At 37.7% G+C, this 23,649-nt stretch overlaps 1 protein-coding gene across 2 annotated transcripts in view; it reads left to right on the forward strand.

Annotated features, from left to right (window-relative positions):
- Window positions 1-12,828: 12,828 nt before the first annotated feature.
- Window positions 12,829-23,649, forward strand: part of LOC149566559 (AAA-type ATPase family protein) — an 85,677-nt gene continuing 74,856 nt past the window's right edge. The window contains exons 1-4 of one of the 2 annotated variants that reach the window (XM_089819865.1): window positions 12,829-13,007; window positions 14,197-14,291; window positions 14,465-15,942; window positions 16,033-16,790. In XM_089819865.1, coding sequence (XP_089675991.1) covers window positions 14,565-15,942; window positions 16,033-16,790 — 2,136 coding nt within the window. In that variant the 5' untranslated portion in view covers window positions 12,829-13,007; window positions 14,197-14,291; window positions 14,465-14,564. Of the gene's footprint in view, window positions 13,008-14,196; window positions 14,292-14,464; window positions 16,791-23,649 lie in introns of both variants that reach the window. The other variant, XM_089819864.1, reaches the window with a different exon arrangement.

The raw sequence follows: 23,649 nt of genomic DNA on the forward strand, positions 1-23,649 counted from the left end.
GACAACGGAGAGGCAACAATCTGGGAAGGCTCCAATAATCTCAGCATTAAGAATGAAAAATGCATCCAAGAAGAAAGACAATGAGCCTACTTTCTTGGCAGCACTAATTGGGGGTTGGGATGAGCTAGGAGTCAAGGAGACACTAATCCCAACAGAAGTAGAAGAGGTCATATTAGAATTTGAGGATCTAATGACTATTAAGTTTCTTGCTCAACTCCCACTAAGAAAAGCCATAGATTATAATATTAAGTTTGTACTGTGGGCTAGGCCTCCATCCCAGGCACCATATCGGTTGTCCAGACCTAAGATGGTGGAACTTAAGAAACAGTTAGAAGAATTGTTTGAGGCAGGATATATCAAACCATATCGTTCTCCCTATGGAGCTCCAATGTTGTTCAGAAGAAGAAAGATAAAACATTGAGGTTATGCATCGACTTTAGGGCTCTAAATAATTTAATCATCAAGAACAAGTATTCCCTACCTCTCATTGTAGATTGTTTTCATCGCTTGTCAGGAATGATAGTTTTTAACAAACTTGATCTTAAGAACGGTTGCTTTCAAGTGCAGATTGCAATTGGGGATAAAGAGAAAGTTTCTTTTGTGACAAGATATGGGTCATACGAGTTCATGGTGATGTCGTTTGGGCTATTCAATGTGCTAGCAACATTTTGCACACTCATGAATGATGTGTTCTGTCCTCTACTAGATATGTCTATAGTGGTGTATTTGGATAACATCTTGGTTTACAACAAAAACATGAAGGAGCATACACAACATTTAGCAGAAGTGTTTGACTTGATTAGGGAGCACAAGTTATATGTGAAAAAGGAAAAGTGTTCCTTTTCTCAAGAAGAGGTGCAAGTCTTAGGTCATATTGTGGGGATAGTTTGATACGTCCAGATCTAGAGAAATTTTAGGCAATAAGGGATTGGGAACATCTAAAGAGTGTGCATGAAGTGAGGCGATTTATGGGTTTAGCAAATTACCATAGGTAAGTTTGTTGAGGTGTATTCCACACGTTCTGTCCCCTTGATAGATCTCTTGAAGGACATAAAGTGGAAGTGGTCAGATAAGAGTCAGACATCTTTTTAGGGACTAAAGGAGAAACTCATGTCATTGACTGTGTTGGCGTTCCTGATTTCAGTTGGCCATTTGAAATCCAAAGTGATACTTTGGATTATGCAGTTGGGGGAGTGTTAATGCCGGATGGACATCCAATTGCATATGGGTCAATGAAGTTATAGGATAGAGAAAAGAACTACCCTGCCCATGAGAAGGAAATGATAGGGATCATACATTGTCTTAGGACTTGGAGGCATTATCTTTTGGAGACATGGTTTATTGTGAAGATAGATAATCTCTCTAGAAGGCCTTAGATGAGCCCCTTATCACCACCTTCTTCTCGCCCTTATCTTTGACACAAGGGGGTGAAGCGGACCTCTAATGCCTCTGACACCCCCATGGCTGGTCACTCCAGATCAGTGAGACCCCATACTTAATACTACTCTTCGATGGTATGACTCCAACAACTCAAAATGACTGACCATAGTTCCTTCCTACCCAGATCCATCTCGTTCGGTGTTAGATTACTTTTAGTGGAGAAAGGATCCCTGGTTCTTCCCTCCTTGATGGCTCCTTCGTTGCTTTGTTTCTTTTGTTTCTTGCTTGCTCTTTCCTAGACACCATTTGGTGTCTTGTTGTCTGCTGCTTCTTTGGTTGTATGCTCTCAGTCCCTTAGACCCTTAGTGGTCTTTAGTTGAACATTGATAGATTTATCTTATCTTATCCTCAACTTATTTCAAGCCTCAAGTTAAGTTAACACTGAAGCATGCCAAGTGACAAGAGTTTCTGGTAGAATTTGACTTTGAGATCCTACACAATCCTAGAAAGAAAAATGTGGTGGCAGATGCTCTAAGTCGGAAGGGTCTGTCAATAACAATGGGGGAGGATCATGAGGCTCAACCTGGGGCTAGTCCATTGACATTATCCAATGAAGTCTTGGAGGCTATCAATGAGGGATATCAGACGGATTCGAAGGTTGCAAAATTGTTTAAGCAAGCATCAGAGGTTAGGACTTGCAAGTTCAATATCAAAGATGGGTTGTTGGTTTTCACCCAGGATCAAGTATGCCTTCTTAAGTCAAAGAATGCGAGGAAGGAAGTTCTCCATGAATGTCATGATAGTCTTTGGGCAGTACACCTAGGGCAAAAGGGAACCCTCACATTGTTTGAAAGAGGCTTCTACTAGCATAATATGAGAAATGATGTACATGAGTATGTTAGGAGTTACCTCCTTTGTTAGTAGGGAAAGACAACGACGAAGTCTCTAGGATGCTTGTTTCAACCTTTGCTCATGCCACTAAGACCATGGGCAAGCGTAAGTATGGACTTTATCACTGGATTGCTAGAAGTGGATGGGTATACTATAATCATTGTTGTGGTTGACATATTGTCCAAATATGCCATATTTGTTCTATGCAAGGTACCATGCAGAGAAAAGGATGTTGTCAACTACTTTTTCAAGAATTTGATGAATAATTGGGGTGTTCCATTGAGTATCATAAGTGTTTGGGATGCCCACTTTACCAATAATTTCTAGAAAGAGTTGTTCAAATTGATTGGGACAAAGTTGCTCATGTCAACAAGTCATCACTCAGAGATAGATAGACAGTTTGAAATGATCAATGAGATTCTGAAAGATTATCTTAGGCACTTTTTTTGGTCACACCAATCCAACTGACCAAGGCTATTGGACTCAGCTTAGTTTAGCTACAACATGTAGAAAAGTGCACCGAGCCAATTCTCATCATTTGAGTTGGCAACATGACAACAACTGTTGACTAATATAGTTTTGAGTGGATACATGAGAGAATGTCTAATTGCAAAGAAAACGTTGCAAGAGTTGCATGACTAGGTTGATCTTGCAAGGCATAACTTGGTTAAGGTTGCATAAAGAGTGAAGCACTATGCAGACTCAATGAGGAGCAGTATGGAATTCAAAGTTGGCAGCAAAGTCTTTTTGAAGATGGATCCAATTTAGGTCAAACCACCTAAGGGAATGAGTACAACATTGGGCTATTGTTTTGATGGTCCATTGTCAGTGATTGAAAATATTGGAAAGGTGGCATACAAGCAGAAGTTACCAACCCACATGAGAGTTCACAATGTGTTCCATGTCAACCAACTCTGTTTGTATCATCAAGATAAGGAGGATGACAGAAGGAAGGTCCCAAATCATGGACCTGCATTTGTTAAGGATAAATCAGGTTTGGAGGTGGAAGAAATGTTTGTTGTTAGAGATCGAGGATATGGTAACAGAAAGTGGCAGGGATTCTTGGTTCATTGGTAGGGCCAAATCATAGCGGAAGAAATGTAAGGAAACTTGCAATAAAGAATAAAACTGTTTCCACATATCCCATAATAGATCTGGAATAAATATGCAATTACAATCCACATGCAAGAGAATAGACAACATACCCACAAAAATGTGACACAAGATATACCCTAGGAAACCCTCATAGAGGGAAAAACCTAGCCTCCAAAAGCATCCATCACCATGTATTATTTAACAAAAGACATCATTGCAATACAACTATGGAAGCCTTCAAAACCATAGCCATCACTAAGCAATCTATGTGAACAAACATGAATTCACACATCCCATGCTATGCTTCCAACTTTCACAAATGCTCCCTTGGCTAACTTGTCAAGCCTTGTCCCGCTCGACTCTTGATTTTTCCCTTTTATCTTCTCATATTGACAACTACCCTTGTGGCTGCTTATATAGTAGCAAGTCCTACAAAACCACCAAGTGATATTACATAAGCCATGTGCTACCTAACCCATTGACCCCACATTTAATATTAAAAATTTAATTTAATTTCTTGAATATTAAATAATTACATGAAATATTATCATAATGTTACAATACAACTCATCAAGTATATCTCATAGGAATCTTTCCATGTTGCACATTCATCTAGGTGCTCCTAGATACAACATTACGTAATAAAATAAAATAATACAATATAACAATACTATGCAATGTGTGCAATACCCATTATCTCAATATTCTCCCACTTGTTGTATACATTGCATAGGGTCAATTTGTAGCCACATAAATTAGGAAAGAAATAATCCCTCCTAGCACATCTACCATCATGGATCAAAGTCCACCATGCCCTCCATCCTAGTACCCACAACAAAATTAAAATATCCAACATCTCAAACATGAATGATTTCACCTCCTATTATGCCACTGCCACTGGACATATATAGAAGCCATCCAAAGAGAAAGCCACCCATCTCGTCGCATTAGAAGATCATAAAATCCTGTACCAACTGAAATGCCAAGCACAAAAACCTGATCCAAAGTCAATCACATGTATTTGTAGTTGTCAAAATATCCATAGTTGAAATAACACCTACAACAAGTGCGAAATCCATCCAACTATCCATAACTCCAAATATATACCAAGTGGATTTTAAATTACATATTTATTTTAGATCATAGCACATGGTTTATGTAATACCACTTGGTGGTTTTGTAGGACTTGCAACTATATAAGTAGCTGCAAGGGTTGTTGTTGGTGTGAGAAGATAGAAGGGAAAAATCAAGAGTTGAGCAAGACAAGGCTTGACAGGTTAGCCAAGGGAGCATTTGTGAAGGTTGGAAGCATGACATGGGATGTGTGGATTCATGCTTGTTCACATAGATTGCTTAGTGGTGGCTATGGCTTTGAAGGCTTCCATGGTTGTATTGCAGTGGTGTTTTTTGCTGAATAATACATGGTGATGGATGCTTTTGGAGGTTGGGTTTTTCCCTCTATGAGGATTTCCCAAGGTATATCTTGTGTCACATTTTTGTGGGTATGTTTTTATTCTCTTGCATGTGGATTCTAATTGCATATTTATTTCAGATCTATTGTGGGTTATGTGGAAACAATTATATTCTTTATTGCAAGTCTCCTTACAAGAAATACTGGGAATGAGTTGAGAACATATGGAAATATGAAGATAGTGTTTTGGAGTTTTTGAATAGGGACTCAACTCTACCTCTTTAAACATCCAATGTGGTGTTGAGTACCTTCGCAACATTGTATGGTTAGTGTTGTCGACGTCGAGGATGTCGCTTATTTTAGAGTGGGGAAGGATGTCAAGGGTGGTTGATTCACATAAGGGGAGGGGTTTCTCTTAGATAGAAGTGTTTTCTTAGGGGGATGCCCAAGATCCGATTAAATTCTACTACCAAATTAGCCTCATCCTAGATGCTATTATGGGTGAACAAGAGTAACTGTTGGCCATTTTGCCCTCCATTCAACCCATCATTGATAACCATTTTGAGAGATCTTCAATGGGTTGGATTATTTGTTTTGGGTTAACACACTAAAGTTGGTGGCTAACATTTCATGTTAGCCCGGTCCCTTCATTGACCAAGTTGACTTGATTTGTTCTTGGTCGGGTGACTTTGGCTACGATATCCAATGAATCGTGTTTTTGCAATACATCTTCCCATTCTTCCAAAAACATATGATGCTGCAACATGTCACCATTCCGATGTTTTCTCATGTTGCATTGTTTCTTCAATGCTCCAAAGCCCAGAATAACGTCACACTGCCACATGTCACCATTTCGATGTTTCTTCACTCCACTATGTCTCTACGAGGCTTTGAAGTCCAGAACTGCACCACATGATGGGGGTGCCCACCTTTCGTGCTATCCGCTTTCTTTGTTGGGAGGAGTTTACTCACGACATCTGGGCCGTCCACTGGAAATAAAGCTCATCTACATCGATGACTATGTTTTGATCTATCGTTAGGGAGATTCTTGCTGCATCTGAGCCATCCATTTTGAATGGAAGATCGGCATCGACGACCAACATTTATTTTTGGGGAAATCATATTCCCTCTTGTGGTCAACCCTACATTCTATAGGCAGATAACACATTGCGATATCCTTCCTTGCAGTTTTGTTTTTCCATGGCACGCCATCAGGGCTAGTTCTTAAATGTTGAGCGACTTCTTGGGCCCTGTTTGCACGACACCAATGCCCTCCATGCCTCTTTAATGCAAGAAATGATCAAATCTTTGGAGATTTGACCTCTTACAGCTAGGTGCATTGTTCTTTGCTCTTCCTGTCACTTCAAGCATCATATTGAACTTCATGACTAGATTTCTTTCTGATTCTTCAGTTATTGCTTCCTTTGCAACTTGACTCCACTTGGGTTGGGGTTTGAACTTCAAGTTAGATTCGAGTTATGTCTAAACTTTATAATGACAAGCTGTAAATATTTCTTAGGGGTTCTTCTCTGTTGTATTTTTGGAATGGCCTTATGCTCTACAACTGTATTCTTTTTGCCTTACATTAATGAAATCCTTGCTTTTACCTCTTTTTGCTATTCATGATTTGTGCATGTCTCTTGCCTTGTTTTGAATGTTTCTTTCCTACTACTTAGAGTTATATGTTGTGTTTAATATATTGATAATTGCTTTATTGTGAGAACATCCTTCTTTTCAACACCCAATCAATTCCAAACTTGCATGTGAATTCTTAGGAAATAGAATATAGTTGAGATATGTGTATTTTGGGTTTTCATTGATGATATTTGCAGTTGTAGGCAGAGTTGTAACTATTGTTTTATCTTGGTGCATCACCCCCCTTTCCCTTTCTGCATATTTAATTCCAATTCAGCTTCTCCCTTTTCCTCTCAAGTTGTAGTTTAGGTGTACCCTAATAGTGAGGAGGTCGAACTTCTTTGGAGATTCAACCTTAGAGCTCAAGTCCCACACTTGGAGGTTGTTTCCATGTTACACAAGGCCATTTGAGGGTCATACCTCAAGCAAGGGTACAAACTTTTGTGTCAACAATTTTTGGCATGCCCGGTGGAACATAGATTTCAACTTCATAAGTTCATTGTTAGCTAGTTGATCTCTATCCATTGAGAATTTGAGTGTTATTCTCATGAAATCAGCCTTTAAAGGCATTTCATCTAACACCATGGTGACTCTATGCATCTTTTGGTTTCAATAGACCAAGTGTTCATATGTGTAAAGATCTTTTGATCTTTTGTGTTTCATCAAAATTACTATGAAGTCTTTTGGTTTAATGCTTCAGCATGGACACACTTCATAGAGACCCCTTTTTTTGCCCTCCATATCATGAGAATTAAAATTAGTTTGTGGCTCTCATCCACTCTCCCCAATGGAAGGTGAGAGTGGCCCAATTTGTAGAGAACCTTGACAGAAGGCTTGCTGTAGCAGCAGAGAAGACAAGGCTCAAGCTTGCCCAATTTCAAGTGGTTGAAGTGCACGAGTCCCCAAAGAGGAAATTTTCTCACTTTAGAAAAATCACTCCTCCCCTTTTGCAGCATGTGGAGAGCACACTACCAGCCATGCCATCAGAGCCAACCCCTGTTGGCCATAAGGATTTGGAGGTTGCATATGACAACAACGAGGTCAAGGCTGATTGCTTAGACCTGAAGCCATCAAGAGGATGCCTCATCAGGCATCTAGCTCTTCAACAAAGCATGTTGCCCTCAGTCATGCTTACTTATGAGCATGAGGGTGAGTTTCAAAAGAGTGAGCAAGTATATCTTGCTCAAGAAGGTAATGCCCCAGTGTTAGACAACTTCATCGTTTCCAACATTGGTAAAGAAGGAATTCCATGCAAAAGTGTGCTTGTTGTGCTTGCTGCTATTTTCAGCTGCCCACACACATGGAAGAAAAAAATAGCTTGTGAGGAAGGGTAGCAATTTCAACAAGCCAATCAATGAATTTGTTTGATTTCCATTCTTGTAAATGTTTGTACATAGTAGAGTAGGTGTTTTTTCTGCTTTCCAAGAAGTGCACAATTACAACTATTCCCTCCTAGATATGGAAAATTTTGTAGTTTTTTTGGTTATAGAGGCAGATTTTTGTGAAGTTGCAGGATGTGGCGCGTTGTTCTTTTGGTGACTCCATGTCCAATGGATTGCTTAATGTCACTGATCTATGCTTATTAGGCAAGCGTCCCTTATGAGTTGCTAACAATGTTGGCCAATTTTGCCCCCCATTTAGCCCATCATTGATAACCAATCAAAGAGATCTTCAATGGGTTGGATTCTTTGTTTTGGGTTAACACGGTAAAGTTGGCAGCTAACATTTCATGTTAGCTCGGTCCCTTCATTGACCCAGTTGACTCAATTTGTTCTTGGTCGGGTGACTCTAGCTACAAGATCCAGCGACTCGTGTTTTTGCAATACATTTGTCCATCATCTTGAAAACATATGATGCTACCATGTGTCACCATTTTGACGTTTCCTCATGCCACATTATTTCTTCAACGCTTTGAAGCTTGAAATTGGGTCACATTGCCACACATCGCCATGTCGATGTTTCTTCACTCCACAACATCTTTGCAAGGCTCTCAAGTCTAGAATTGTGCCATGTCGTAGGGGTCCCTACCTTTTGTGCTTTTTACTTCCTTCATTGGGAGGAGTTTCCTCGCGACATCTCAACCCTCTGCTGGAAATAAAGCTCATCTACATCGATTATTGTGTTTTGATATGTCGTTGGGGAGGTTCTTGCTGCAGTCGGGCCATCTGTTTCAAATGGAAGATCTACATCGACAACCAACATTTATTTTTGGAGAAATTAGATTCCCCTTTGTAGTCAACCCTACATTTTGTGGGCGGATAACATGTCATGATATCCTTCCTTATAGTTTTGTTTGTCCATGGCATGCCATCATGACTAGTTCTTAAATGCTAAGCAACTTCATGAGCCTTGTTTGTAACACGCCAATGCCCTCCATGCCTCTTTAATGCATGAAATGATCAAATCTTTGGGCATTTGACCTCTTACGACTAGGTGCATCGTTCTTTGCTCTTCTTGTCACATCCAACATCAAATTGCACTTCATGATAAGATTTCTTTCTAATTCTTAAGTTATTTCTTCCTCTGCAACTTGACTCTACTTGGGTTGGGGTTTGAACTTCAAGTTAGATTCAAGTTATGCTTGAACTCTATAAAGGCAAGTTGTAAATATTTCTTAAGGGTTCTTCTCTGTTGTATTTTTGCAATGGCCTTATACTCTGCAAACATATTCCTTTTGCCTTCGATTAATGGCATTCTTGCTTTTACCTCTTCTTGCCATTGATGATTTGCGCATGTCCCTTGCCTTGTTTTGAATGTTTCTTTCTTACTACTTAGAGTTATATTTTGTGTTTAATCTATTGATAATTGTTGTATTGTGAAAATATCCTTCCTTTCAACACCCAATCAATTCCAAACATGCATGTGAATTCTTAGGAAATAGAATATAGTTTGGATCTGTGCGTTTTGAGTTTTCATTGATGATTTGTGCAGTTGTAGGCAGAGATGTAACCACAATTCTATCTTGGTGCATCACCCCCTTTTTCCTTTCTGCATATTTAATTCCAGTTCACCTTCTCCCTTTTCCTCTCAAGCTGTAGTTTAGGTGTACCTTGGTAGTGAGAAAGCTGGTCTTCTCCAGAGATTCAACCTCAAAGTGCAAGTCCCACACTTGGAGGTTGTTTCCATGTTACACAAAGTCGCTTGAGGGTCATACCTCAAGCAAGCGTGCATACTTTTGTGTCAACAGTAATCTAATCGTTCAAAGATGAATGTTCTACAGTGATTGCTTTTGTTCATAGATGAAGTGCCATGGTGGATAAATCCAAGGAGGCACAAAACAATATACAATGAGAAGGGTGTCCAGAAGAGTACATAGCAGTATAAAGTGATTTGTGTGGTGATAGAAGATGGTCAAAAGTGTAGTGTGACTTGGAGTCCTCGTTCAGGGAGGGGTGTTGGGTCTATCTGTGTAAGTCATTTTGGTTCACACCGAGCCAAGGTTGCCTTGGCAAGTTCCAACGACACAAGGTGTAATCTACGTGCATAGCTACAACTAGGGTGGTGAGGTGCATTGGGTGTGTACCAATTTGCTAAAAGTGGATGCATATTTAGGGGTGGGAACTTGAATAGAGTGTTTGGGAAGTACTTGGGTTCAACAACATAGTTGAAATTGATGTAGACCGGGCCATGGGCCATCTATTGAAATCAATAAAGCTACTTGTTTGCCCCTAAATATTGTGTTCATAATTGTGTTGAATACTTTTGCTATGCAAGAAGATTTTTTATTTGTATTAACAAGTGTTTGTGTGCAGGGGTTGGGCTTGGAACTTTGGTAGTAAGCATAGTCCAGGATAGTCCCAACTTAGGGAGATTGTTGGTGCCATGTAGGGTAACAATCTAACCCTATGATGGTAGAGACCATCAAACACAGAGTGGGAAAAAAAGTTATTTCAAGGTGTTGTCTAGAAAATACCCCTATTTTGCTAATAGCTGTCAATTGCATATCCAAAAATAATCATTATACCCCCATTAATAAGCATAATAAGATATTAATATAACTTATTTAGCATGTGGCCCCGCCCACAATGTATACATCACCAATAGGAAGGTGTTTTAATAAAACCATTCAAACACCTTGTGTTAATGGTTAAAGATCCCTCTACAAACAAGGGACCATGGTTTGTCATTTTTCGAAGGACCCAACGAAATTAAATGAAATCCAAAACCTAAATAACATTGGAAGTTCATTTTTGTTTGTAAGATATATTATGCACCAATAACTATGCATGTTTGTAGGCTATTGAACATATTATGCACCAATAGCTGTGTATGTTTGTATATTTGTACACAAATACACTATGTTTACTACATAAATAGAATATATTATAAATCTTGAGCATTCATTGTATTTGTAGATAGTGACCTTCATATTTTAATAATAATATTATTTTTTTGTGCAACTTGACGTAATTTACAAACATAAGTATACTAATAGTTGTGCACTTGTAGTGTTTATTTATTAGCAACATGGTGAACGATAATTAGAATATGCATATAATTGCTTTTAGATTTTTTATTTTGTAGATAATAGTTGTTAACATAAAGTTTTATTTTTGAAAATCAAAAGAACACAAAGAAAATTAGAAATCACCATTATTAGACTACTATCAATTACTCAGCCCTTTTCCTCTTTTCCTCTAGTGGATTCAATTCAACGTTGGCTGAAGTCTCTTTCCCGTTATCTAAATCATTCCTTATGGGGCCATGCCATGAAGCTATTATCTCTAATATCTTGGTTATGGCTTCCCCCATCTCTAATCGCCCTTGGGCCCCTGCAATCACCAATTTACGTCTTGCATTCCATGATTCATTCTTGGCATGCAGACGTGGCGTGACAGTTCAACCTTGAAAGATTAGAAAGAAACGTCCAAAGGCCAAACGTCACAAATAACGAGACACTCAGATCTTTGGTCAGCGAGTCAAATACCACAAAATCCAAAAGAACATGGATTATATTAACAGGTCCCCACAACCGAGACAAGGTACGCCAATCCATTGGCTAGGCTGACGTGCCTGGTTCGAGTCCCCATTCAGACTTCCTTCCTTGCTAGAAGCCAACTCACCACGAACCTTGATTTAACGGATACATTAGCTCGTATGTCTGGTTTGTTGAAAACGAGAAAATCGATCTAAGAGTCATTGTTTGAATCAAAAGTCATTGTTATTCGGAATGCGGTGTCACGTTCTGTCGTTACAAGAAGATTTAATGGCGGTGCTGTTCTTTTCCAGTGATCCCAATCTCCACATCGCATTATGGTTCTTCACTTTCATGCCAGTTTTTATTTAAAAATTGAAATACTGTCATGAGGGGCGTGATCCCTTTCTCGGGGTGGGTCACATAGAGCTTGTGCAGCCTTTTCAAAGTTCATGGATTTATATGGCTCCCGTACCATGGGATTCACCTTATATATGCTGTGTTCTATCATAAATCTGGAAAAATAATTGAAAGTTTGTCCACCACTCCGATACAAGTTTGACCAAAACAGCCATACAGATATAATTATTAAGTATAGTAAACCTAAAGTAATATGCTTCTCCTTTTGATTAATTATTAAAGTTGGACCAAACGTGTAGCTAATACGCTGGATGGACAATACTTTCTCTTGTCCCCTTCTTTTTAGGCTTCTCCAATGCCTTCCACGTGACAGTTGTTTATTATAATTTTTATATGGCATTAGCCTTGCTTAAGTGATCCAAATAATTAAGATAAGATAATAAAACATGGAGATTCGTTTCAGTCGAGACTCAATGCATGTTTATATGTAGTTAATTTCGAAGTATTGGACTTAATGCCTCGGTAATGAGCTAGTCAATAATAGCGCTTATTGAGTAGAAAACGACATCTCCCTTCCACATTATAAGGTTAAAAATTGATGGACGATTATTCTTGTTTGACTGGTTTTTTAATGATATTGTAAGTAATGTAATAAAAAAATTACAAATACAAGGGCAGCCAAATTGCTGAGCATTTGCTGTTTAAAGATTTGTAAGTTTTTGAAGTTTTACTCATTTCGATGTTTGTGAGGATGTGAAATTTTTAAAATAATAATCAATATATGATATAATTTGTATATTTATTTATTGTAGAAGATTGAATATAAATTGGGCAGATAGCATCCTAAAATTTAAGATCCACCAATATTCAATTATAATGTATAAGATTCTCAACCTTCAAAAAAGAAAGAAAGATTAAACTTACATTCCTCACATAAAAGATCAAAAAGATTATCCGAATTTCTTATGAACTCTCACATATTTTACCAGAGACAAAGCACAGATAGGGCTGTATACGGCCATCAAATTTAGTCTCATATGGGTGGCCCCAGCCAGCCGGTTCTATTCGGAACAAGGAGTGGGCTCCAGTAAATATATGTTGTCTACACATGCGATACATATTTTATGTTTTGAACTAGCCCAATTATCCCGGCTAATTATGTATATTTTTTTTCTGTTCTTTCGAAGTACCGCTTCAGTATGATGAAAATTTTCAGGTGTCTCAAATGATATCGCTGCCGAGTTGTGCAGAAATGAGCTTACGGCGGCGACTTGAAGCACTTGCAGGCGGATTCAAGTGTGCCTAAATCCATCTTTGGAGGTAAAATTTAGGTTTAAATCGCCGACAAAATAATTGCGGCGGGCAAGGCGTTTAAGTAGAACATTTTTGTAAGATAGGTTCTATCTTTAAAAGAAATTGCCTGGCTGTTTTTAATGAGCAATTTGTAACGTTGAGGTTTGTATTTGAAGATGTCAAGCTTACATTCGAGCAACTGAACATGTTGAAGTGCTTAGAAGTTACTAATAGGAAATTCTAAACAGTATTAAATATGGAAAGAAATCCCTAGTACAGTAGGAGGTAGTCAACGGTAAGAACGATCGACTCGGGTAGCTGAGGTTATTTCCGAGCTGATGGCGGTAATGGAGCTGTCTGCAAACAACTCAAACCTTACAACGAGCTCTGTTGAGTTTTTCTAATGGCCTGTAAAACTGTTTTGTCCTTTCTCATTTGATCAAATAGTTGCATTGGAATCAGGGAGATTTAGCTTTTAAAGTTGTCTTTAATTATAAAGCTAGTTTTACATGACTTGTGAACACCTCGGTTCATAAATTTTAACTATCTTTCGGAATTTGTAATTGTTCGGATTTTTATTTTATGGGCACAATCAATTTAACGGATGTTACACCATTATCAAAAATTTCTGATTTTTGCCCGTAAAATAAAAGCTGTTTGCGGGAGCAGAGCTTGTTTGTTTTAACTAAATACACCCTTCGAACTAAAATCAGAAGGGAATGAAGTTTAGAAGGCAAAATGTGAATTTAATCACAATTTGAAAGTAGTGCTTAACTTGACCAATAATTCGCAAATAAAAACTTCCTTTTGAGTAATATTTGCGAGCTATTATTAGTAGAACCTATATGTGACCGACAAAAAATATTCTCCTAAGATTTATTCGATCAATAAGGACCCGCTTGTGAAGGGGAAAAGTTTGAATGGTTAGCATCTATCTGTAAATAGTAAAATGCTACGATATTTTTTTTGAATTTTCGGATACATAATTAGTAGAGAAACAAAGATGTAAAGAGCTATCTGGAACGGATTAATGGACAATCTGGATTTCAATTCATTCGGGTCATCATTAATCCCTTTCCAAAGAACTCAATTCTAACGATTTAGTTGAAGTCTTTTTATGAAAACATGAATTTTTAAAAACTGTGTTTGGCGTATAACCACCTATTGGTTTCATTTTTATAGCAATGTTTTTTTAACAGTCTAACTTGTGATTCAGGTCTGAATCGCCACACTGGCATTTATGGCAGAGCAAAAATATTATTGGCTGTGGTTCCTGGCATTCAGAAACACTAGATGTGTCGTATGTTACTGGTGGGTATATTAAAATTTAATATACTTCATTTAAGATAAGTGCAAACCTGAAATTCTTCATTACAGCAGGGTAATTGGGAGCCTTCCTGTTCCCTCAATTGGGTAAATACTATGGAGGGGACTACATTCTGAAGCATTTTCTAATGTCATTTTATTCTGCATGTATTCAATAGGTTTTCCACGGGACACATTTAAATTGTATAAAAATGCCCAGGCAATTTCCTTCTTCACATAATTATCTGCTGAGAAACCAGTTGTGGTTTTACTTCTATCATGACCGGAACCATCTGTGTAGTTCCTGCACTCCGTGAAAGGGATTGCAATATTCAAGAGCATCTCAGAAACCATGTACACTTGACTAATTGTATTCATTTGAAGAATCACGTCCACATGCAGAAGCCCAGAAAAATGTCCGCAGAGAGCTCTCTTATGAGGGACTTGATTGTTCTACAACGGTCAAGATCCCTCAGAGATCCTTCTACAAGCCCTTCATGGAATTCCCCTGTTATTGGATCTTTGATGAAGAGGCTGGAGAAAGAAGGGGTAACTCAAAGGAATGGTTTTGGTGGTGTGAGATCTTTGGGTGGAGAACTGAGGAAAGAGTTGAGAAGAGGTTTTGGCACTTCTCCAATTTCCCCAGGTGATGGTTCTAGAAGAAACACAGGTAGTATTATTATTAATGAAGACTCAGGCAAGAAGGATAAAGGACTGGGAAGCATCAGAAACAAAGGCGTAGTAGACTCTTCTGCAGGTAGTGTGTTAGGAAGCAGGATTGGGGAAAGTAATGATCAGGTAGTGGGGGATGAAAGTCACAGAGGCAATTCTAAGATTGGAAGTTTAGAAAATATGATGGAGAGGAGACCCACAAGGAGGGGAAACAATTTAATAGAAGGATTGGAAGCCAATGATTCAGTTGCAGGGAACATGTTAAATATGATGAAAAAGACTTCCAGAAGGAAGGGAGATGATAGTAGCGTACCAGGAAAAAGGCTTGGGCAATCTAAGAGATTCACTGTGGACAGACATGAACTTACATATCCACATTTTCATCATAAAGAAAATCAGGCTACTAAAGAAGAGATTGAATCAAGCTATGCTGCAGACCATAAGGGACGGGCAATTTCGGTTAGTCACTACCATATCTCAGGCGACGAGCCTAGCAGGCCTAGAAAGCGTAAGTTTAAAGGCTCAAAGAAATCACATGCACATGGAGTTTCTAGGGAACTAGGACACCTTTATGATACCTCGGGTCTTTCTATTGCTTCAAATTCTCTTATTCATGGTGCATATAAGACAAAAGGATTTGCAGGTTTGCAAGAGACAGAATTCCAATGTGGAGGTAATGATTTGGAAGTTACACAAGCTCCTAAAAATGGATGTGGAATTCCTTGGAATTGGTCCAGAATTCACCAGAGAGGGAAGACGATATTGGACTTTGCAGGCAGGAGCCTTTCATGTGGACTATCAGATTCAGCAGCACGGAGAATGGAAGGCCTTGCTCCACAACACCATCCTGGTTCACAGAGAGATTTTCCTGTAGTTCCAGGAACCTCGGACAACTCTAATTCTTCTTTTGATTCTGATTCTGAGGCACTTCCCCTACTCATTGAGCCAGGTGTATCTCAGGAAAGTGCTGAAGGAAAGTTTTCAGGTGAGCTTAGTCTCTATGCTGATCACAATTTTGGTTTCAAACAAGATCATGACTCTGCTTCTGACACCAGGTCAACTGATCAATTTGTAGTTGAGAGAGGCCTTGAAGGTAGTGAGAGCTTGCCTCATGAAGTTGGGCATCGCTCCTTGACTCAAAAGTATGCTCCAAAGACATTCAAGGAATTGGCAGGCCAAAATTTGGTTGCGCAAGCTCTTAATAATGCTATGCTGAGAGGGAAAATTGGTTTGATATACATATTTTATGGTCCTCACGGCACAGGAAAAACATCATGTGCAAGAATATTTACTGCAGCTTTAAACTGTCATTCTTTAGACCAGCCTAGACCTTGTGGGGTGTGTAGTTCTTGCTTAGCACAGAGCACCCAAAAGAGCATGAATGTCAAAGAAGTTGGTTCTGTTGGCATCCTGGATCATGAGAATATTACTAGTCTTCTTGGGAGTTGGGTTTTTTCTCCATCCACATCTCATTACAGGGTACTTATAGTGGATGATGCTGATACGCTGAAAAGTGAAGCATGGAATGTCATCTCAAAGATTTTGGATCAAGCACCTCGGCATGTGGTGGTCATTCTTATCACTACAAATCTGGACCAGCTGCCTCATACAATTGTTAGCAGGTCCCAAAAATTTTTCTTCCCTAAATTGAAGGATGCTGACATCATAAAAAAATTGCAGTCAATAGCATTGCATGAAGATTTAGAGATAGATAAGGATGCATTGAAACTCATTGCATCAAGGTCAGATGGGTCTTTGCGTGATGCTGAAATGATGCTAGATCAATTGAGTCTTCTTGGGCAGAGGATATCTCTTCCTTTGGTACAGGAACTAGTAAGTTCATAACATTATCACAAAGCTTCCAATTTTTTAATTACATAAATGGTAAAAGCCTAGAGAAGGAAAAGTAGTTTTGGGATTAAATCATCCGATATCCTGCAGAAGAAGTCATAAATTATATTTATCTCTGTTTTATTCTTATTCAATAATTTGTTTATCACTTTCAAAGAAAAGTGAATTTAAGTGATAATCATGTAATGGGCTTAGATAATAGAATTTTAAAATGTTTTTCAACTATATGCAAATGTTAATCCACCAAACTTAGTGAATGCAAGGTTGCACCAAGACAGAGGTACTTGGAGATTTTGGAGACTAATATAGGTATCGATACAGTCATTTTTCAAAATAGGAGACACAGTTATTTGTAGATGCAATTTATTTTTGATATAATTTACGAATTTATAGAAAGTTTGAACATAGGTATATTTGTAAAAGAAAATATGAATATAGACATAGTGTTTAAGGAAATTGAAGGCAATGGCCCAAACCAACAAGTTCAATCTTTCAATAATGCAAGTCCTATTGCTATTCTATATGATTATATATGAGAAGGTTGGTATAGATTAGATATATGAGAATATGAATATGGATATACTTGCAAGAATGAATAAAGAAAATGTATTTCATAGGGAAACTCCAACTGTCAAGGATATAACGGAATTCACCCCTATTGTGTATACCACAAAGTCTACATAAAGGAATTAAATGAACAAAACAAGAATATAGAAATATGAATCTCTTTTGAGTTTTGCATCGAATTGCAAATAGCCAAATGTCAAATACTTGTGATCTTGTTAGCCCACATTGACTCCTGCCCTATGTTGACTTGTGTTTTAACTTTTCTCGATTCTGTGTGTGCGTGCGTGTTTGTTTTCCAGCTTTTCGGTGCATTTAACTTTTAATTTTTAGGGATTCTAGTTTTATTTGTGTGGGAATCTGCACCTTTTGCGTGGGAGACAGCAAGAGGGAGTCTTTGAGAGAGCACAATTGAAAGTGTCCTGCAATTGGAGACGTCTTAGGCAAGGTTTTCATGCTAGGATGTGTTCCAGTCTCAGATATGTGTCCCAGAGGGTCCGAGATGGAAGCCTGTGCAATTATGCATGAAGGTAAGAGCTTGGAGAGCAACTATAGTCGAAACATGACTTATTCTTGAAAATTTGTTGTAGTAGGGAAATGCTTCCCAGTTTTCAATCTTAATTTGAAGTAGTCTAGAAAGAAGGGTTATCAATGCTTTTTAATTTTCCTGCTTACAACTTTTCACATTATGTATTAAATCTTATATGATCATCTGAAAACAAACTAGAAGGTCTGAGGAGTCAGATCAGGGTTCTCGTAGTTTGCATAAGATGTCATGTTTTGAATGATATTCACAAACCCAATATTAGTTTTCTTGCTTGCTTCTTTGTGAAGGTTGCAATCTGCTCCCTTTGGTCCAGTAATGAGTCAGTTTTACTTTCTTTGATGTCTTTTTCCAAATTATTACGAGTTTCAAAACACTTCTTATCAGCACTGACGAGATGCCCTTATGATTTTTCTCATTAAAAGAATCATACATAACATTTATTTCTGTTTTTTTCATTAAAAGAGTCATACATAACATTTGTTTCTGTTTTTTAATGATTTAATAATCTGTTTATCATTTTCACAGAAAAGTGAGTTTAAGTGATAATCATGTAATATGCTGAGGTTATACAATTTTTAAAATTTATTTAAACCATATGCAAATGTCAATCCACAAAAATTCTTGAAGGTACGAGCTCAGAGAGCAACTATAATTGAAGCATGACTTGTTCTTGAAAATTTGTTGTAGCAGGCAATAGTTTTCAGTTTTCTATCACACTTTGAAGTAACTTAGAAAGAAGAGCTACCAATATTTCTTTAATTTTCTTGCTTACTACTTTTCACATTATCTGAAAACAAGCTAGGAGGTCTGTGGAGAAAGATCAGGTTCTTGTAGCTCACATAAGATGTCATGTTTGGAGTGGGATTCACAAACCCAATTCATAATTTTCTTGCTCACTTCCTTGTGAAGGTTGAAATCTGCTCCCTTTGGTCCATTAATGAATCAGTTTTATCTTTTTGACATCTCTTTTCAAACTATAACAACTTTCAAATCATTCCTTGTCAGCACTGACCAGATGCACTTTATGATTTTTCTAATTAATAGTCTTTTCTTACTATAGAAAGAATTTTCAGACATATCAAAAGTGCGCTGCTATTTTACTAAACATTCGTTCTTGAAACATTTGGACCAAATATTAGACTGTGAAATTCCTTATGCTGTAGAACCTCTGAATGGCTATATAGTGAACTGTTATTGAATGAATTTTAGTAGCATTGATTGCTTGTTTTGCTGCGCTCATAATTCATTGGAACAATGGTAAATGTCAAATTAATACAAAATTACAATGGATAATAATCATAATGCTCATTGAGAGCATCAAGGTTAACATTTGGTTCGTTTGAACTACATGCAAATGCAATGCCACTCTCACTAGCAATGTCATTTAGATTATGCCTCACTTAAAGAGACAAGGCAAGTTGTGCAACACAAGTGTTTAAATGAGCATGCGTTACATCCCAATTTCTTTTCACCACCTATTTGTAATTGGTTATTTTAGATGATAAGAGGTACAAATTGAAATACATGTAAAGAAACTCCTTTTCTTATTCTTTTTGAGCTAACTGGTGGGGCTTAATTTAGTGGATAAAGGATAGATGATGTACTCAAATTCTACTTAGTTAATGAAGTATTTGTAATTTGTTAAAATTGCATATAAAGTCAATACAACATCCCCACCATAAAATACAAGATATAGTTGCAAAAAAAGGAAGTTAAAGTGGATAAAGGACATATGATGTACTCAAATTGTACTTAATTAAGTACTTGTAACTTGTTGAAATTTCATAGAAAGTCAATACAACAGCCCCTACCATAATATACAAGATATAGTTGCAATAAAAGGAAGTAAATGCTAGAAGATATAATCCCTAGGAATTATTATTGCAAGAGTTTGTAGGTAAATAGAACTTTCTTGCTCAAAGAGTGCATAAATCACGATTTGTTGTTGATATAAACTGGCTAACCTCATTGGAAACAATACATTGCACATTTAGATCCAAGAACATTCTTTTGAATGTACACTCGTACGTACCAACAACCCCTTCATCTCTATAAGGTGTCATTTTATTTTGTGCTGTAATATTTTAAGAAGAAAGTAAATGCTAGAAGATGGGTGTGGCCATCTTGTTTCAATTCTCAACAATGATTATTCACTCTTTTGAAAAATACTCGTGGATTATTCTCTATGGCTTTGATTATTTTGTTCAATCATGGAGTACATGTCATCATAAATCTCGTTTAGACATAATTGATCAATATCTAGTTCATCAACAAACCTCTAGTTTCATCAACGATTCTAAGCATGCACATGATAGGCTCACCAATCAGAATCCAGGTTGAAGACTTTGACCTTTTTATCTCTTTGAATTGATTGCCTCCATATGCTAGAAAGGTTGTTGACCATGGTGTCCAATGGCTTCCACACCTTCACAACTTTATCGCCAAATTTATTGCTGATAAGTTGTTTATTTAGCAGCCATAATCTTCTAATAGTGACTATGTACCCAAATGAGCTTCATCTTATATTTTTAGAGTGCCAATTGCTATTTGAGGGGGAAAAAGGGTTCTAAAGAAAATAAAGGTGATTTGCAAGGATTTAGAGCAACTTTTGGTGGTGAAATTGGGTGGAGATACCCCAATTCTGCAAAGACTTGCTCTTTGAATCTTATGTTAGCCTTGCAGTTCATCCAAGAATGATCCTTCTTTCTTGGCGAACAGATCCCCTCCCACCCCCCAATGTTGGGGCGGGGCAATGGGAGAGAGAATGCCAAGTAGGGTCTCTAACCAAAGCCAAGCCCCTTCCAACCCCTTCCTAGCTGAGCTGATCCCAATTCAATGTATCAATCATAGGGATCATTGGTACGACGACCTTTTGATGGAAGGATTGTCCCCTTGCTCTTTTTCCCCTCCATCCTATTCCAAAGTGAGCCCTACAGGACCTCCGGGTGAAAAGCTAGTGGGTTTAGTTTACTAAGTGGTTGAAGTATTGCAAAGACTTGCCCTTTGAATCTTATGTCGGCCTTGTAGTTCATCCAATTGTGAGTGCAATTGGAGCTTGTTCAAGGCCGTCCACATGACGAAGAGGACAAGCTAGCAAAAAAACACCTCAATGACCTTGTCTTTGTACAGTGTAACCTTTCGTTGTGCATAAGAAAGGTAGAGGAAACACTAGCTGGTCAACTTGTTTTGGATGACATAGATCCTTATTGTGATTAGACATGACAGTGCAACCTCCATCATTTATAAAGGATGAGATCTATCGTTTGGAGAGGTAGGCTATGGAGGATGGTGGATTCATAGTAGAATTAGATGACATTTAGGAGGATGCAAAGGATGAGGAGGTTGAAGATATGAGGAGTGATTACCAATATCAACACCATCTACATCAAGGATGGAGGTCAACTCACAATTAGTTTTGCAGAGTGAGGGGACATAGCTACATTAGACTTCTAGGACTAGACGTCGTCCCCCTCTAGTAGTTTTTCCTAGAGGGAACAAGCTAGCACAAAAATGCCTCAATGACCTTATCTTTGTGCCAATAGCCTTCGGTAGCGTGTAGGAAAGGCAGAGGAAACAATAGCTGGTCCACTTGTTTTGGATGGCATAGATCCTTACTATGATTGGACATCATTGGGGCAACCTCCATCATTTATAGAGGCAGGCTATGGAGGAGGGTGGATTCACAGTAGAATTGGACGACATTTAGGAGTATGAGGAGGATGAGGAGGTTGAGGATAATGAGGAGGATGAGGATAATGAGGAGTGATTGCCAACGTCAACACCATTTCATCTAGTATGGAGGTTGACTCACAATTAGTTCTGCAATGTGAGGGGACATAGCCACATCGTGCTTCTAGTACTAGACCTCCTCCCCCTCTTGTAGTTTTTACTAGAGTTGTTGGAAGGGGAAGAGGAAAGTGTAGACTATTTTGGTCTTGTATTTACTTATAGTTTTACAAAGACAATTCACTATTTTAAGTTTTCTTTAAAGTTCAAACTATTAGGCTATGACTACTAGCCATCAACACTCCACATGAGAATGCCATTATTGTACCCTATTTGCATTTAAATACATCTAGACTCAGCTTGTTTGTTTTGTTGACTAATTCATTAGATGCATCTCCTCATTGAATTTTGCCAAAAAATGCATTTCTAATTAAATTTAAGCAATCCTTTTAAGTTCTCAATATTTTGCCAATAAGTTGCTGATTTATCTTTCATATTTTTTTGCCCTTGGCCATAAGTTGCTGATAACAATATTTTGAACTTTGGTTGTTACCATTTCTAGCCAATATGGCGATCTCGCAAAGTTTAAACAAAACCCACTATAATGTTTCCAATTTAGAGTTTCACCTGTTTATGCATAAACAATTTTGAATAATAGAATGCCAATATTAACTTTGTTAGTCAATGCTTTAAAGAAATAATGCACATGTACATTATCTTATGCATAATGGATCTCTTAAAATAGGTTGTATGACTACTTCATAACCAATCAATATGGTTAGAACCTTGAGAGGGTGCTAGTGAACAGCGCAGCCTGACTAAGCCTGAGAGCACATTACATTCACATTATGGCAGCTTGCCCACATCCCACAAGCAGCAAGAATATCCAACGATGAACCAATTTCCCCCTTGGATCAATCGAATTGCCTCTTGGCTCACAAGAGGAAGGAGTGTCCAATTATGGACCAATTCCCCCTTTGGGGTGTCCCACAAGTGGCAGGAATATTAAATGATGGATCGATGTCCCCCCTTGGATCAACCAAATCGCCTCTCAGCCCACAAGAGGCAGGAATGTCCAACAATGAATCAATTCCCCCCCTTGGGGTGGCATACATAGTTTAGGGATCTGGTAAACTATATCTCCCTATCTTATTTTCTCCATATGTGATTGATTATAGAATAGGCATATGCATTAATATAAATGTATGACTGATCATCATAGATTTCTTATGCTTAGTAAATCAGTAATGTGTGTGATAATAACAATAAAATATAAGATCAAATGTAATAATGTCAGTAAGAGGCATATCGATAGTATCCTTATAGACAGATTACTGTGATATTATTTGTTATACTTAGGCAAAGGTGAAAGCATCATCAATTATAATTTCACATCTAGAGATCAGATGCATTAAACATGTAGATTCCATTCCAATTGATTTATGCAATATCACAGTTATTGGTATTTCTGCCATTCTTGATCAGATATCTTTTTCAGATGTACACTCTTCTTGCTGATTACTGATGCCTTCCTGGAGCCGTGATGCATAGAGTAGGAGGAGATCATTCAGCAACACCCATTAAAGACTTAATACCTCATAAAAATGAATATTTCAGTCATTAATTTGTTGAAATATCTTTTTATATTACCAATTTATAACTTGCTATCCATTTTTTATGGTTTTCTAATGGTAGAAACAAAAGATATAAGTTTTCTTGTTGACTGGAGACCCTGGATTTATAACAGACCCGTCTTCACCAAAAACATCGTAATTCTTTCAAATCTTAACCAAATTGGATCAAACAAAAAGAAACTGAAACTAGATTCATTTACTTGTCTTTTTTCAATTGGTTTGGTATCATTCCTGTACTTACACAATCTGTACCATACATTTCTTTCAGACTGTTGCAGGAAAAATCAGACATTCAAAACAACCTGTACCAAAAATATTATAACTTATACAAATCTTAATAAAAATGGATGAGACCAATCAGAAATGAAAA

The sequence above is a fragment of the Cupressus sempervirens genome, chromosome 3 (genome assembly GCF_028749045.1).
Source record: "Cupressus sempervirens isolate cs-2001-9-10 chromosome 3, ASM2874904v1, whole genome shotgun sequence".
In the NCBI taxonomy this organism is placed as follows: Eukaryota; Viridiplantae; Streptophyta; class Pinopsida; order Cupressales; family Cupressaceae; genus Cupressus; species Cupressus sempervirens.